The following is a 15,432-nucleotide window of genomic DNA, read 5'->3' as shown; positions in this document are numbered from 1 at the left end:
TTCAAAGTGTCTTGATAATCTGACCCCTATGAGTCATTAGGGTTTTTCAAGTTTCCTTTCTAATCATACTCTTTATTTTTACTCCCATACAGTATACACTTTGGAACTTCCTCCCAAAGAATCTGTTTGAACAGTTTAGAAGAATTGCAAATTTCTATTTTCTCATCATTTTCCTTGTACAGGTAAGAACTCCTCTCTTAGAAACTTAATCACTTCAAACAGATTCTCAGTCCATTTGTAATTTTCAAATGTCCCGTGACCAAAAGATGTTTCAGGGCTTGTTTTAATAAGATATTTTAGGGGCTCCTGGGTGGCTCCGTCTGTTAAGGATCTGACTCTTAAATTTTTTTTTTTTTTCAACGTTTATTTATTTTTGCGACAGAGAGACAGAGCATGAACGGGGGAGGGGCAGAGAGAGGGAGACACAGAATCGGAAACAGGCTCCAGGCTCTGAGCCATCAGCCCAGAGCCCGACGCGGGGCTCGAACTCACGGACCGTGAGATCGTGACCTGGCTGAAGTCGGACGCTTAACCGACTGCGCCACCCAGGCGCCCCATGACTCTTGATGTCAGTGCAGGTCATGGGATCGAGCCCCACGTCAGGTGTTGTGCCTGCTTGGGATTCTTTCTCTCTGCCTCTCTCTCTGCCCCCTCCCCCACTCACGCTCTCTGACTCTCAAATAAATAAATACATTTAAAACTAAGACTTTTTAAAATATTAACATTACATTTCAAGATTTATATGATTTTATATATTTCTAAAGTAGCATTTTTACTTAGAAAACCTGTTAAAAAAAGAAAGAAAGAAAACCTGTTGAGAATTTGTTACTTTCTTTAAAAGCTTTCATTGATTTCCTATCTTTGTTCATCCTAGAAGGACATATATTGTGTGCCGTTAATTTCAGTGCCGTACACCAAAATCAAAAATGTTCAAATTAATAGTTTTACTTTGTTGAGCACCAGCTTCAGCTTAATTGAAAGTTTATCCCTTTTTTCTTTGTGATTATCAGGTTTGCTCTTCCTCATTCATTTACTTTTAAGTATGAAAGCCTGGCAGACTTGATCTTCTCTGTGTTCCTGCTAATGTTTTATGTTTAACATTTTAGACCTCTTACGTTGCATTCTCCATCTTTAAGTCTATGAGCTATCAAAAGTTTTCCCTCGCCAAGATTACCCCCAGGAAATTTTATTACAGTAAGGGAATTTTTTTTTCCTCATTTCATTTTTCAAACGAAGCAGAAACATCCCAATGAAATCGCTCAAATGCCTTGTTAATGGAAAATGCTTCTGTTTATCCACTTTGAGGCTTTGAGTAAATGGTACTGTAATTTAATTTAGCTCTGCTACTTAAAACTAATCTGGGTTATGCTATGGGAAAGAGCTCATTTCAGCCTTAAATGATGGGGCATTTGAAAAGGAGCTCCTTTAGATCCACAGTAAGATATCTTACAGGACAGCATGAAATCGACGGCAGAAAAAGCTTGAAGAATCCTTCCACGTGGTACACAGCACAGTTCTCTTGGATTCGGTGGATGCGTACCAAGCACCTACCGTGCGCCTCGCAGTGATTCTAGCAAATAGATGCAAATCAAGATAGGACTTTTCTATCCTTAAGGAATTTTCGGTACAGCCAAGAAGACAGTCCTGTATTCCTCTAATTTAATGCAGTACAAGTCATAAAAGTAGCCTGGGCAACATCTTACAGGGATACGGTGGAAGTTAGTATGTCTTTCTGACCAAAAGGAGCTTAAGAAGGCTTCAATGCGTGGATGATATCTGAACTAAGCCTTGAAAGACTAGAGCGAGTTTACCTGGTGAAGAATGCTAGACTGGCGTCTCAGGGTGGGTCTGAGGGCACAGAGCCACATGAAAGCCTATGGCTCTGACTCAGGGTATGTGGCAGAGACAAGCCCGTGGTGGGGATCAGAGATGAGATTGGGGGGCAGATTAGGGATGGTGGGGGGCAGAATGAACTCCTGGTCCTCTGTCCCTCAGATCTAGTTGGCTTTCAGTATTCCTTTGTTTCGGTGAATGACGACAGCATCTACCCAGCCATGTTAACCAGAAACTTGGAAGATCTCTTTAATCGCCCCTGACAAGAAATTCCTCGTTAACCCCTAAATATCTCTGGAGGTTCGTTCCACGTGTACCTTCGGCCACCCTTATCCAGGCCAACATCTTTTACTTGGATTATGGCAGCAGCCTGCTAAAGTGCATTCCCTGCCTTCTCTCCTGTTCCCTTCCATTCCGCTTGCCTCAAATGAGGGAGAATGATCTCTCCAAACTGTAGTTCTGTTCATGGGACCTCTCCTTGCCTAAAAGCTTCCGTTATTTCCCAGTGTGGGCTAAAGCATGAACTCTATCCTAGAGGGCCCCGCTTGGTCTTGCCTCTGTCTCCCTCTGCAGCGGCCATCTCACACCACACTCTTGCCGCTGGCTTCCTTACACTCCCTCCAACCACGGAGACTTTGCATATGCTGTTCACTGTGCCTGAAAGCCCGTCCTTCATCTAGTTCATTTCCGCTTACTCTTTAGGTCTCAGCGTCTCGCTTGTTTCAACGTCTGGTTTTCCTGTCAGCTGCCACCTTTAGGAGGGCAGGGACTGTTCTCTATCTTATTAAAAGCGACATCTGTAGAGCATAGCCCCTTAGAGCCCAGGGGCTGAAAGAAGGGTGCTCAGCAAATGGATGGTGAATGATTGGTTGTATTTCATTGAAGGAGTTAATCCAAGCTGGACTGAAAGCGAAGCCTGAATTTAGAACTGTTATCTTCAACTAACTGCTGTGCGGATTGCTTTTGTTTTGATGAGCGTTAATACTCACCCTGCTGCCGGAATGTGTCTTGTCTGTACTTTTTGCCTGAAATGGATGCAGCAGGTATGTCCCGCGTGCACGCAAATGGCCTGTTTTCATTTCACGTCCAACTGAATTTCTTTCCCTAGGTCACGGTAGACACGCCAACGAGCCCCGTTACCAGTGGACTTCCGCTTTTCTTTGTTATAACTGTTACAGCCATCAAGCAGGTAAATTTCTCATTCACAATTACGCGTGCATTTCACTCCTGTCTGGTGTGCATTTTCTTGTCAAAGTTCCTTTTTCATATTTATATGGAGTGGGCAGTATCCTTGATGGATTCAGTTTATATTCGGCCCCTGTCGAAACCATGAAAATGACTGGAAGGTACGTCTTTAATTTCGTTTGCCCATTTGCTCCTGAGTATTCGTGTGGGGGGTTGTAACCCGAAAAGAAAGTCGGGAGAAGGTACAGCTCAGTCAGGAAATGAGAGGCGAATTTTTCCAGTGTGGTATATCTTTATCCGAAAAATTCCCATTCTAGTGAATTTTTTGCTGTCGTCGCCTAAAGCAGAGAACTCGATAACACAAATGTTTTATATGTGTTATGTTCCCCGATGCTGCCGAAGTGGGTGGTGGGAGAGGAGACTTTTATTCTTGTTTGTCATCAAAGCCGACGATTGCCATGGTTTCTGATGCTGATGTCTTTGAAGTATTTTGAGCATTTTGTACGATTGTCCCTTTGAAAACTTCCACATGAAATTGAAAGTGGAAATGGGAAACTGGAGGTGAAGAGTGGGGTGGCAGTGTTTATCAGGCCCTGGAACAGTCCGTAGGACCTGGCTAATTGCAAACATACTTTTAGATAGTACTTATCAAAGAGCTCTAAAACTTACCCTAAAGAACTTCAGAAATGAAGGTCTGCTTAATGGTATTTGGAACAAGGTTACTGGTCCTCTTAGGGGTTATCTGGTCTTCTATCTTCCCTACCAGGAACTGCAAGAATATTTTATCAAGTGTTTGGTTGCTAAATAAAGACATTTGGAATGTTCTTTCCCTTAGGCTGTTAGGATTATTTTCTTTAACATCACAGAATTGCCAGTTCCAAGAATAGCTTGCATGGTTTACAAAAGCTCTTACTGATTCATTTTACTCCCTATACTAGTTCATGTTAGGGCCTTTCTTTCCTCACTGACATCACAGAAGGTACCATCGGAAGTGATAGCCGAGCATTGTCATAAAGAGGGACAGAACAGGAATGAATATAGCGCTGGGAAAAAAAGGGAAGGCGATCAAGAGATTTTTTTTTTTTTTTCAAGCAGTTATATTTGAAAAGGTACAGACATTATTATAAAGAAAAAAAGGAGAAGAGGTCATGCTCAAACAAATGCACATCCTCTTTCCTTAGTTCCTTTAGCTTAAATTTACTTCATACAAAAACCCAACGAAAAATGAGCCATTAGACCTTTCCCTGATTACCTTTAACTCTAAAAGATGAACACCAATTTATAGTTTCCTTTACCACCAAGTCAGTGGAGAAGTTTAACTGTTGAAGTCCAAACCTTATCATAGATTCTCTGCCAAAATAATCCAATCTTGCCTTTTCTATTCTCTATCCCTTGGAAAGAATTCTATTTCCTCAGAGATGGTCGCTCCCAACAGTCTACTGTAGAGGAATATATTTAAGTGATGATTAGGTCTGTAAGAAAATAAAACCCAGGGGGAAAAAATTGTCAAATTAAAAAGTAAGGAAATTGGGGCACCCGGGTGGCTCAGTCGGTCAAGTGTCCGGTTTTGGCTCAGGTCATGATCTCACAGTCGTGAGATCGAGCCCCGTGTCAGGCTCCATTATGAGCATGGAGCTGGCTTGGGATTCTCTCTCTCCCTCCCTCTCTGTCCGCGCCCCCCCCCGCCCCCCCCCCCCACCAAATAAATAAACATTTTTTAGAAAAGGTAGAGAAATTAGCACTAACTTGAATAAGAGTAGAATCAGAAGAGTAAGTCATAGTCCTTCACATATTATGGTTCTGATGCCTGTGTTTTCATTGATACTCATCTGTGGAATGGCGAAACCTTTTAACACAGTAAAGCTATTTACCGAAGGGGTATTTTGAAAGCGTATCTTAGTTTTGCTGTAAAAATATACAGTGTTGTCTCTTTAGCAGAGATTAGCAGAGATCTCAGTTGAGATTAATATTATAATCTCAACTGGTGACTCAGGGAGGGGGGTTATAGAACTTTATTAAGAATTTCTATGAGGGGCGCCTGCGTGGCTCAGTCAGTTAAGCATCTGACTTCGGCTCAGGTCATGATCACACACTCCGTGAGTTCGAGCCCCGCGTCGGGCTCTGTGCTGACAGCTCAGAGCCTGGAGCCTGCTTCAGATTCTGTGTCTCCCTCTCTCTGACCCTCCCCCGTTCATGCTCTGTCTCTCTCTGTGTCAAAAATAAATAAACATTTAAAAAAAATTTTTTTTAAATTTCTATGTGAGCTTGACTATAGTTATTTTTATCCCCTTAGGGATATGAGGATTGGCTGAGACACAGAGCTGACAATGAAGTCAACAAAAGCACTGTTTACATTATTGAAAATGCAAAGCGAGTGAGAAAAGAGAGTGAAAAAATCAAGGTACGTTTGTAGTTAATTCTTTTTTTTTTTTTTTTTTAATCATGGTAAAAACACAGCATTTTAAAATGTACAATTTAGCAACATGTAGTACATTCACACCGTTGTGCAGCCGTCCACACTATCTAGTTCCACAACGTTTTCATCGCCCTAAAAGGTCGCCCCCATCGGCAATGCGTAGTTATGCCACATGTCCTCCCTCTCCCAGGCCCTGGCCGCCACTAATCTTCTTTCTGTCTCTATGGATGTATCTGTATCCATGGATGGATGGATGGATGGATATGGATGTATTTACATTTCCTATAAATGGAATCATACGCCGTGTGGCCTTTGTGTCTGGCTTCTCTCGCTTCATGTAATGTTCTCGAGCTCTATTCTTGTTGTAGCATATATTAGTAATTCTCATTTTTATGGCTAATATTCCATCACACGGCTCTACCATTTTTTCTTTACCCGTTCGCCAGTTGATGGACATTTGGGGTTCTTCCCACCTGTTCGCCATTCTGAACATGGCCGGTGTGAGCATTCGCGGACAAGTTTTTGTCTGAACACCTGTTGTCAATTCTCTGGGGTATATACCTAGGAGTAGAATTGCTAGGTGACAGGGTAGGTCCGTGTTCAACTTTTTCATGAAGCACCAAGCTGTTTTCCACAGCAGCTGTACCGTTTTACATCCCGCCAGCGATGTACGAGCGTTCCATGGGATTATTTTTATCACCTAATGAGACCCCTGTCAGGAAGATTTTAGACTCCCCCACACCGAAGAGTATTTTTTGTTCCCAGCAGATTTTATTTCAGTTAATAATAAACATTACTTTTGAGAGTTTTAGGTTCACAGCAAAATCGGGCGGGAAGCACAGAGTTCACGTACACGCCGTTTTCCCACACATGCGCCACGTCCCTCGCCATCAGTACTCCATAGCGGCATACGTGTTGCAATCCATGAACTTACACCGGCACGTCATTATCACCCGAAGCCCACAGTTTATGTTAGAGTCCGCTCTTGTTCGACATTGTGTGACCTCAGACGAATGCCCGATGACAAGTACCCACCGTCGTGATACCATACAGAATCGTTTCACTGCCCTCAACATCCTTTGTGCTTTGCCTCTTTATCCCTTCATCCCTCCCACGCCAGGTCTCCACTAGCCTTTTTACTCTCTCCGTAGTTTTGCCTTTTCCATAATATTAACACTGTTAGAATCACACACAGTATGTGTAGCCTTGTCAGATTGGCTTCCTTTACTTAACAAGACGCGTTTAAGTTCATGCCCTGTCTTTTCGTGTCTTGATACGTCCTTCCTTGTTAGCACTGAATGATACCCCATTGTCTGGAGGTACCAGTTTCCCAACCATTCACCTTCTGAACGACGCCTTCGTTGCTTCCGAGTCATGGCAATTATGAATCAGGCTGCTGTAAACATTTATGTGCAGGTTTTTGCATGGACCTGAGATGTTCATTTATTTGGGTAAATATCAAGGAGCGCGCCTACTGGATTTTATGGTAAAAGCATGTTTTGTAACTGCCAAGCTGTACCCAAAGACGCTGTGCATGTTGCGTTCCCATCGGCAGTGAACGAGAGGTCCTGCTTGTCCACATCCTGGCCAACATTTGTCATCAGTGTTTTGGATTTTGGCAGTTCTAATAGGTGTCTAGTGGCATCTCGTTTTTGTTTGAATTTGCATTTCCCGAATGATGTATAGTGTTCAACATGTCTTAATGTGTCCACGCCCTCTCGATATCTTCTTTCGTGAGGTTGTCTACGCAGGTCTTTTGTCCACTGTTTTATGGAGTGATCATTTTCTTATTGTTGAGTTTTAAGGTTTTTAGAAAAATATTTTGGGGCTGTCTCAGTGGCCCAGGTGGTTAAGTGCTGACTCTTGGTTTCGGCTCAGGTCATGGTTTGTGATTTCTTGCCTCGTGTTGGGCTCCACGCTGACAGTGTAGAGCCTGCTTGGGATTCTCCCTCTCTCCCTCTCTCTCTGCCCCTCCCCTGCTCATGCTCATGCGCGCTCTCTCTCTCTCTCTCTCTCTCTCTCTCTCTCTCCATAAATAAACTTCAAAAAAGAAAAAGAATACTCTATAGAAAAGTAAATAAAATAAAATACCCTGGATAATAGTCTTTTATCAGATATGTCTTTTACAAATACTTTATCCCAATCTCAAAGTATTATTTATTTTTTATTTCATTCTGTTATTGTGATTTAAAAAGCACATAACATTAAGTTGACCTTCTTAAGCATTTTTTTAAAGTGTAATCTCCATTTTAGTTTTTTTCCAGAGAACAGTTTTTCTTCCGTCCTCAAAGACTCAGCTCCTTACATGGGCTTTGGTGTAGGTCGTGGGGCAGCACCCACGGGTCTAGATCGGGGTGGGGGTGTTTGGGCCTTCGGAGCCTCACGAGAGCGATCCCAGACTACCTTGCCGTGAATGGCAGAGCTCACACAGTAATGTAGTTGGACGTAAAGCTTGAGAAGCACATAGGCCCTAAAGACCCTTGCTTCAGAAATGTCCCTGACGGCAGCGGCCTCTACTGTGTTACACATAACGAACTTCGTAATGGCCTTGTCCTTGGGCACGCAATGAGTGCAGTGGCTTGTGGCCCTTTGCGGCATTACCGTAATTCCTTCCTTTCTTGGTCATCTTGGAAGCAAGGACCCAAGAGAGCCATCCTAACCATTTTCTTTTTTAAGATTTTATTTTTTTAAATAATCTCTACACCCAGCGTGGGGCTTGAACTCACAGCTCCAAGATCAAGAACCACATGTTCCCTTGACTGAGCCAGCCGGGCACCCACGCCGTCTTAACCATTTTTAAGTGCACACTTGCAATAGTGTTAAGTATATTCACGTTGTTGTACAACAAATCTCTAGAATCTTTTCACCTTGTAACACTAAAACTTTATAACCACCAAACACTACCCCCTGCCTCCACCCCTTGCTAAACACCTTTCTACTTTGTTTCTATGACTTCGACTACTTTAGAGAAAGACTTCCCATGACTGAGTTCATACAGTATTTGTCCTTTTGGGACTGGCTTATTTGACTGGCATTATGTCTTCAAGGTTCATCCATGTTGGAGCATATGACAGAGGACACCCCCCCCCCCGCTTTTTTAAAATAACTGATAATCAATTTATTAAACAGGTTGATTTAAGCATCTGCAATGGTGACTTGCATGTACCTCAACTCCTGGTTCAATACTAAGACTACATAATATTCCATTTTGTGCATATATTATATTTTCTTCTTTTTTTAAAAATATTTATTTGTTTTTGAGAGAGACAGAGAGAGACAGAGAGTGTGGGGAAGTGGCCAGAGAGAGAGAAAGAATCCCAAGCACGGAGCCCATCGTGGGGCTCCGTCCCATGAACTGTGAGATCATGACCTGAGCTGAAATCAAGAGCCAGACCCTTAACCAACTGAGCCACCCAGGCGCCCCTGCATTTTCTTCCACCTCTTAGCTATGTGAATAATGCTAGGACAAACACAAGTGTACAAATACACTTGAGATCCTGCTTTGAATTATGTTCGATATATACCCGGAGCAAAATACCCAGAAGCAAAATGTCTTAATCATGGGGTAATTCTAGTTTTAATTTTTTGAGGAACCTGCGTTCTGTTTTCCGTAACGGATGTATCATTTGACCTTTGCACTTAGAGCGTACAAGGGTTTCAGCGTCTCTGCCTCTCCGGCACTTGTTAATTTCTGTTCTTTTGATAGTGGCCATCCTAACGTGTGTGAAATCTCTCATTGTGGTTTCCATTTGTACTTCCCAAATGATTAGAGATGTGGAACACTCTTCATGTGCTTTTTGGCCACTTGTGTATCTTTTTTGGAGAAAGTCTATTCAAATCCTTTGCCCATTTTTTAACCAGGATATTTGCATATTTGTTGTTGAGTTGTAGAAGTCCCTTATATTTTCTGGATATTATCTCTTTATCAGATATGTGATTGGCAAGTGTTTTCTCCCATTCCATAGGTTACCTTTTCCTTGTGTGATTGTTTCCTTTGGTGCCGTTTTTAAGTTTGATGTATTCCCATTTCTAACGTCGTAGGTCCAAGAAATCATTGCCAAACCCAGTGTCCTGAAGCTTTTTCCTGATGTTCTTGTAGGAGTCAAAGAAGTTTAGGTCTTACATTTAGGTCTGTGATTCATTTTGAATAATTGTTGTATATGGTGTAAGGTAAGAGTCGAACCTCATTGTTTTGCATGCAGGAACAGCATTTATTGGAGAGACTGTCCTTCCCTCGCATAGTCTTGGCACCCTCGTTGAAAATCACTTGGCCGGCCGTATGTGCAAAGGTTTATTTGTGGGCTCTCTCTTCATTGGCCCATATATTTCTTTACACCAGTACCATACTGTCTTAATTATTGTTGCTTTGTAGTATGTTTGGAAATCTGGGATTGTGAGGACTCCCCAAGTTTGTTTTTCCTTTTCAACAGTGTTTTGCCTACTTGGGGTCCTTTGAGATTCCATATGATTTTAGGATTTTTTTTCCATGTCTGCAAAAAAATGTCTTGGCATATTGATAGGAATTCCATTGAGCCTGTCATTGCTTGAATAATGCAAGCATTTGAACAAGCTTAAATCTTCTAATTCATGAACACGAAATGTCTTTCCACTTATTTTTATTATCTCTGATTTCTTTTAGCAATGCTTTGTAGCTTTCCTTGTGCAAGCCTTTAACTCTTTGGTTAAATTTATTTCTAAATATCTTATCTTTTTTTCTTAAATTTTTATTTAAATTCCAGTTAGTTAACATACAGTGACTATTTTATCTTTTTTGATGCTATTGAAAATGAGATTGCTTTCTTAATTTCCTTTTTGGATTGGTCATTGTTAGTGTATAGAAGTACAACTGATTGTGAGTGTTGGTTTTATATCCTGGAACTTTGCTGAATTCACTTACTAATTCTAACAGGTTTTTGTGTGTGGAATCTAGGGTTTTTTACGTATAATATTATGCCATCTGCAAATCAGGATAATTTTACTGCTTTTCCAATTTTTATGCCTTTTATTTCTCTCTCTCTCTTCCCTCCCCCCCCCCCTTTTTTTTTCCGTCTAATTGCTCTGGCTGGAACTTCCAGTACAATGTAGAATCGTCATACTGAGAGTGGACATCCTTGCTTTGTTCCTGATATTAGAGGAAAAGCTTTCACTCTTTCCTCACTGACTATGATGTTAGCTGTGGGCTTTTCATACATGGATTTTATTATGTCGAGGTCATTTTTTTCTCTTCTGTTTATTGAGTGCTTTTATCATGAAAGAGTGTTGAATTGTGCCAAATACTTTTTCTGCATTGATTGAAATGACCATATAGCTTTCGTCTGTTGTTGCTCTTGTATGTTACATTACACTGATTGACTTTTGTATGTATCCTTTCATTCCCAAGGATAAACCCCATTTGGTCATGGTGTACGATCATTTTAACGTGCTGTTGGATTTGGTTTGGTAGAATTTTGTTCAGGATTTGGTCATCAGTATTCATTGAGGATATTGGTGTGTGGTTTTTTTCTCTTCTCTGTCTTTTCCTGATAAAACGGTATCAGTAATTCTGGCCTTATAGAATAAGTTTGGGAGTGTTCCCTCTTTGATTCTTCAGAAGAATTTGAGAAGAATTATTTTTATTACTTGTTTCAGTGTGTGACATAGAAAGGCCCCCCATCTTCCTCCTTTTGTTCCTCGGGCTTCTTTCTTTGCCTGGAGGCCGATCTCAGCCAGGTATAATCTTAATTAAATCAGTTTATGCTATTGTGTGAAATGCTATTTGATTCGGCCCTTTCTGGAATATTTGTGTGTGGCAAGAAATGCTTATAAACCAAAAGTATCTAAATGTTTGATTGCTTGCCTGGGAGTGGGTAGACTATTGTTGAGTAAGAGAGTAACTTGGTGTGTACCCTCAGCGCAGTGGGAATTTTTTGAAGGGTTTTAAAGCCAGGAGTCACTTGCAAAAGAGGATAAGAGCCTATATCAGGATGATGCTAGTAGAGATAACGATAATAAAAATAGTAGTTAACATTTATATATAACGTAAATATGCCAGGTATTCCCTGTCACGTTATATTAACTGATTTAATGCTTACTTTAGGGGCGCCTGGGAGGCTTAGTCAGTTGAGTGTCCAGCTCTTGATTGCAGCCCAGGCCAACGATCTCACGATTCGTGGGATCAAGCCCGCGTTAGGCTCTGCGCTGACAGAATGGAGCCTGCTTGCGATTCTCTCTCCCTCTCTGCCCCTCCCCTGCTCGCATGCTCTTGCTTGCTCTCTATTTAGAGATAAATAAACATTAAAAAAAAAATCCTTAACTTTATAACAGTCCTACGAAGTAGGTGCTTGTACTGTTCCCTTTTACAAATGATTAAAACTGAGGCTCAGGGAGGTTAAGAAACTTGTCCATGATTAGTCAGTGGAAAGCCTGGGATTTGAAACGAGTTTGGCTGTAGAGTCCCTGCTTATAACCACAACTTTGTACCACCCGCCTTGTGATTAAGATAAATGGATCTATTTGGAATATATTTTGGAGGTAGAATCATCAGGATTCAGTGATGTATTGGATGCAGGGAGGGAGAAAAAGAGCAAAAAAGAATAAAGGTAGCCTTCTTGGTTTTGGCTTGAGGAGATGGGTGAATTAAATTGAGCTATTTAAACCAAATGCCAGTGCCATTAAATCAGATGGAGATCCGGGGAGAAGAATGGGTTTTGTGACAGATGTGGGAGTAAAGGGGAAATCAAGAATTCCATTTTAGCCGTGTTAATTTTGAGATACCTATTAGACATCCAGATGGAATTGTCAAGGCTGGAACTGAGACCTATTTGAGCTGTCAGTTGAAATTTGGATTTCATCAACGTGTAGATGGTACATGAAGCCATGGGCCTAGATGGAATCTTAGAAGACAGATGAGAGCCTACAGACAGGACTTGAGGATTCCCAAGGTGAAAGGAGCTCACGGTTCTCTGTAAGGAAGAGTATGGGTGTCGGTGTTGGAAATACAGAAGCGTTTCTTCAGGTTCCCTGATTATTTCCCTTTTTGTATCCAGTCTGCTGACTGAGCCACCCAGGCGCCCCTTAATCATAGTTATTTTTATTTTTACATGCCTGTCTTATAATCCAACGTCTCAACGTTTCGGGAACTGGTCCTGTTGATTCCTTTCTCTCTTCGTGGCAGGTCATCTTTGTCTTGTGTTTTATGTGTCTTGTATTTTTGTATTGAATTTTGGACCTCGTATGTAAACCAAAGCTAGAGACCCAGGTCAGTCGTATTTGTGTTCTGAAGTGGGCACACCTCTTCCGTCTACCCATCGGTGTGAAGGGTAAGCGAGTCCAGTCGGGACTTGAGCCGGCTTTGGTTTTTGCTGTATAGCTCTTGCTATACTTTCATTCAGTACCTCGCTGGAAATTCCAGCTCCGGGAGTGCTGGATTGCCATTGCCCTGTGCTTTGTGTGGGGCCCAGGGTACCAGAGGGCCTTCGTCAGTGTTCCTGTTCCACCCTCCGCTTGCGGCAGGTCCTCATGGCCCTGACACCCCGAGTGCCCGTCTGGGCCTTTTCTCCTCCCCCCGCGGTAGATTGCTGTTTCTTTCTGTTATTCGTTGCGGCTCCTGGTGAGAACAGAACGATTTCTTCTTGGTTCTCCTGCTCCCGTGTTCAGCAGGGCTTGGGCGCCTTCGCCTCGGTACTGAATGCCTTGTCGCCATCCTTCCACCCTTCTCCCAACGGCGGTTGAACTCTGCCTTTTATTAGCGCTACGACCCCGGTATCAGCGGCTTTTCTGCCCCATCCCCAGCAGCAAGTGGTGTCCGCTTCTGCCTCTCCTCTAGCAGCGGTCACGTTTCCTGAGACTGTGCCAGGGAAGGCTTCTTGCCTGTCCCCTAGACCTAGATGGCTTCTGCCTCCCGTGAGAGCAGGGTCCACGATTCTGGATGCTGGCATATTTTGCACCTGTCTCTGCACAGCCATCAGTCACACCCTGTATGCCTGTACCAGTGAGGGAAGGCTCTTTTCGGCCTCCTGCCCTGGTGTTTTCTCAGGGGCACCCGATGGATGCCTGTAAAGAAGAAATGATGGGTGGTTATGATCCCGTCTTCTCTGTCAGGTTCGCAGAGATTTGAAACTGTCACGTTAGCTCCCATCAAGCCCTGAAGAATTGCTACAGAATCTGGTTGTTTTCTTCTGCTGCCCTTTTATGGCTGTCATCTCGTGCTCCTGTGCCTTGTGAATTGTGAAACAGTTCGTTTCTCCTGTCTCTCCTCACCAGGACTTTTCACCCTTTGAAATTCAGTTTACGTGGTTGCCTCGCAACCTCAGCTCTCTGATGAACTAAAAAAAAAAAAAAAAAAATCATACTTTTGCAGATGATCTGGCTTTTTCTGATATTTATCAGAAGGGATAGTGATGTTCTCTTCATGCTTTTAACTAACGCTAAATGGAAGTAAAACCTGAGTTGAATGCTTCAGGGGACCGTGTTGTTCCTTTTCCTTAAAAACCCCTTCCTCCTTCCCCCTCGCCTTCACGGTAAGGCCTAGCCTCTGCCCAGCCCTCTGAGATCTGGCCTCTGACCACCTCACCAGCCTCAGCTTGCACTCCAGGTACAGGGACCTTTATAGTTCACATCTAAGCAAATCGTAAATGGCGTAGGGGCGCCTGGGTGGCTCAGTCGGTTAAGCGTCCGACTTCCGCTCAGGTCATGATCTTCGGTTCGAGAGTTCGAGCCCCGCATCGGGCTCTGGGCTGACAGCTCGGAGCCTGGAGCCTGCTTCGGATACTGTGTCCTCCTCTCTCACCGCTCCACCCCTGCTTGTGCTCTGTCTCTGTGTTTCAAAAATGAATAAACGTTAAAAAAATTTTTTTTTTTTAATCATAAATGGCGTAGAAGAAATTGTGTATTTGTGGCGCGTCTTTATCGGTGCCTAAGAATCCTCTTCCATCCTTTAATACGTGTTTCCTTCTTCTCAGATGATTGAGGATTTTGTTTGTTGTTTCTCATCTGTGTATTTAATCATAGATTGTAGTTTTATGTAAGCAACATAAGTGTTTATGTAAGGGAGGAAGGAAAGAGCCAACAAAATATTATTTACAAATTAGTTCAGTTATTGATGCTGTTTCTCTTGGCTACTGATTAAGATTGGCAAGAAAATAAAATGGTTCCTGAATAGGTCTCGGAATCCTCATCTCTGTCTGCCAAATCGTGTAGCAAATAGACGACAGGTGTGTCATTTATTCGGCATTTCACAACCAGTACGTCCGGGTTGGTGCGCTAGATATTGACACACACACGCGCCAAAGTGGGTTGTGTTCTGCCACAAGCAGCTTCCTCCATTTACCTGAGGGGCTGTACCAAACTGACTCCTAACATTTTCTGTCTGTGCCACGGTACGGAAAAGGTTGGGAAGCACCGAACTTTCCATTCCTTCCATCCTTCCCCAACATCTTACGACTGTCCATAGGCTGGAGGTAAAGTAGTTGCAGGGTGTTCGCAAGAATCATCGGATGGTGAATATGTGCCAGGTACTTCGCTAACCGCTTTACCTGTGTCCTCACGTCACGCTCAGACCGATCCTGTGACGTGGTTGCAATCATCTAAGGCCCTTGCCCAAGCTCATAGGGAAGTGGCAGAGCCGAGCTGTAAAGTCAGGTTCAAAAGTCCTACCTTTTAGGGGCGCCTGGGGGGCTCAGTCAGTCAAGCGTCCGACTCTTGGTTTCGGCTCAGGTCATGATGTCTCAGTTTGCGAGTTTGAGCCCCGCATCGGGTTCAGCACTAACAGTGTGGGACCTGCTTGGGATTCTGTCTCTCTCTCTCTCTCTCTCTCTCTCTCTCTCTCTCTCTCTCTCTCTCTCCCCCCCCTCCCTCTTTCTCTGCCCCTCCCCTGCTCGTGCTCTTTCTCTCTCTCAAAATAAATAAACTGTAAAAAAAAAAAAAACAGTCCTACCTTTTAGCCATTATGATTTATTCCCTACATTATTAAATTCTCTGCAATAGAAATAGTTCATGATTTCTTCTCTCCTGTTTTTCCT

General features: G+C 42.9%; 1 protein-coding gene across 16 annotated transcripts in view; it reads left to right on the top strand.

Annotated features, from left to right (window-relative positions):
• Window positions 1-15,432, top strand: part of ATP11C (ATPase phospholipid transporting 11C) — a 174,623-nt gene that overhangs the window by 88,111 nt on the left and 71,080 nt on the right. For all 16 annotated transcript variants that reach the window (XR_007148902.1, XR_007148901.1, XR_007148904.1 and 13 more), the window contains 3 exons: window positions 93-182; window positions 2,942-3,022; window positions 5,312-5,419. Coding sequence is in view for 12 of the 16 variants with exons in the window: in XM_047843597.1 (XP_047699553.1) it covers window positions 93-182; window positions 2,942-3,022; window positions 5,312-5,419 (279 nt within the window). In the remaining 4 variants the exon portion in view is untranslated. The remainder of the gene's footprint in view (window positions 1-92; window positions 183-2,941; window positions 3,023-5,311; window positions 5,420-15,432) is intronic.

Source organism: Prionailurus viverrinus, chromosome X (assembly GCF_022837055.1).
Source record: "Prionailurus viverrinus isolate Anna chromosome X, UM_Priviv_1.0, whole genome shotgun sequence".
Classification (NCBI taxonomy): Eukaryota; Metazoa; Chordata; class Mammalia; order Carnivora; family Felidae; genus Prionailurus; species Prionailurus viverrinus.
This window is presented reverse-complemented; position numbering and strand designations above follow the sequence as displayed.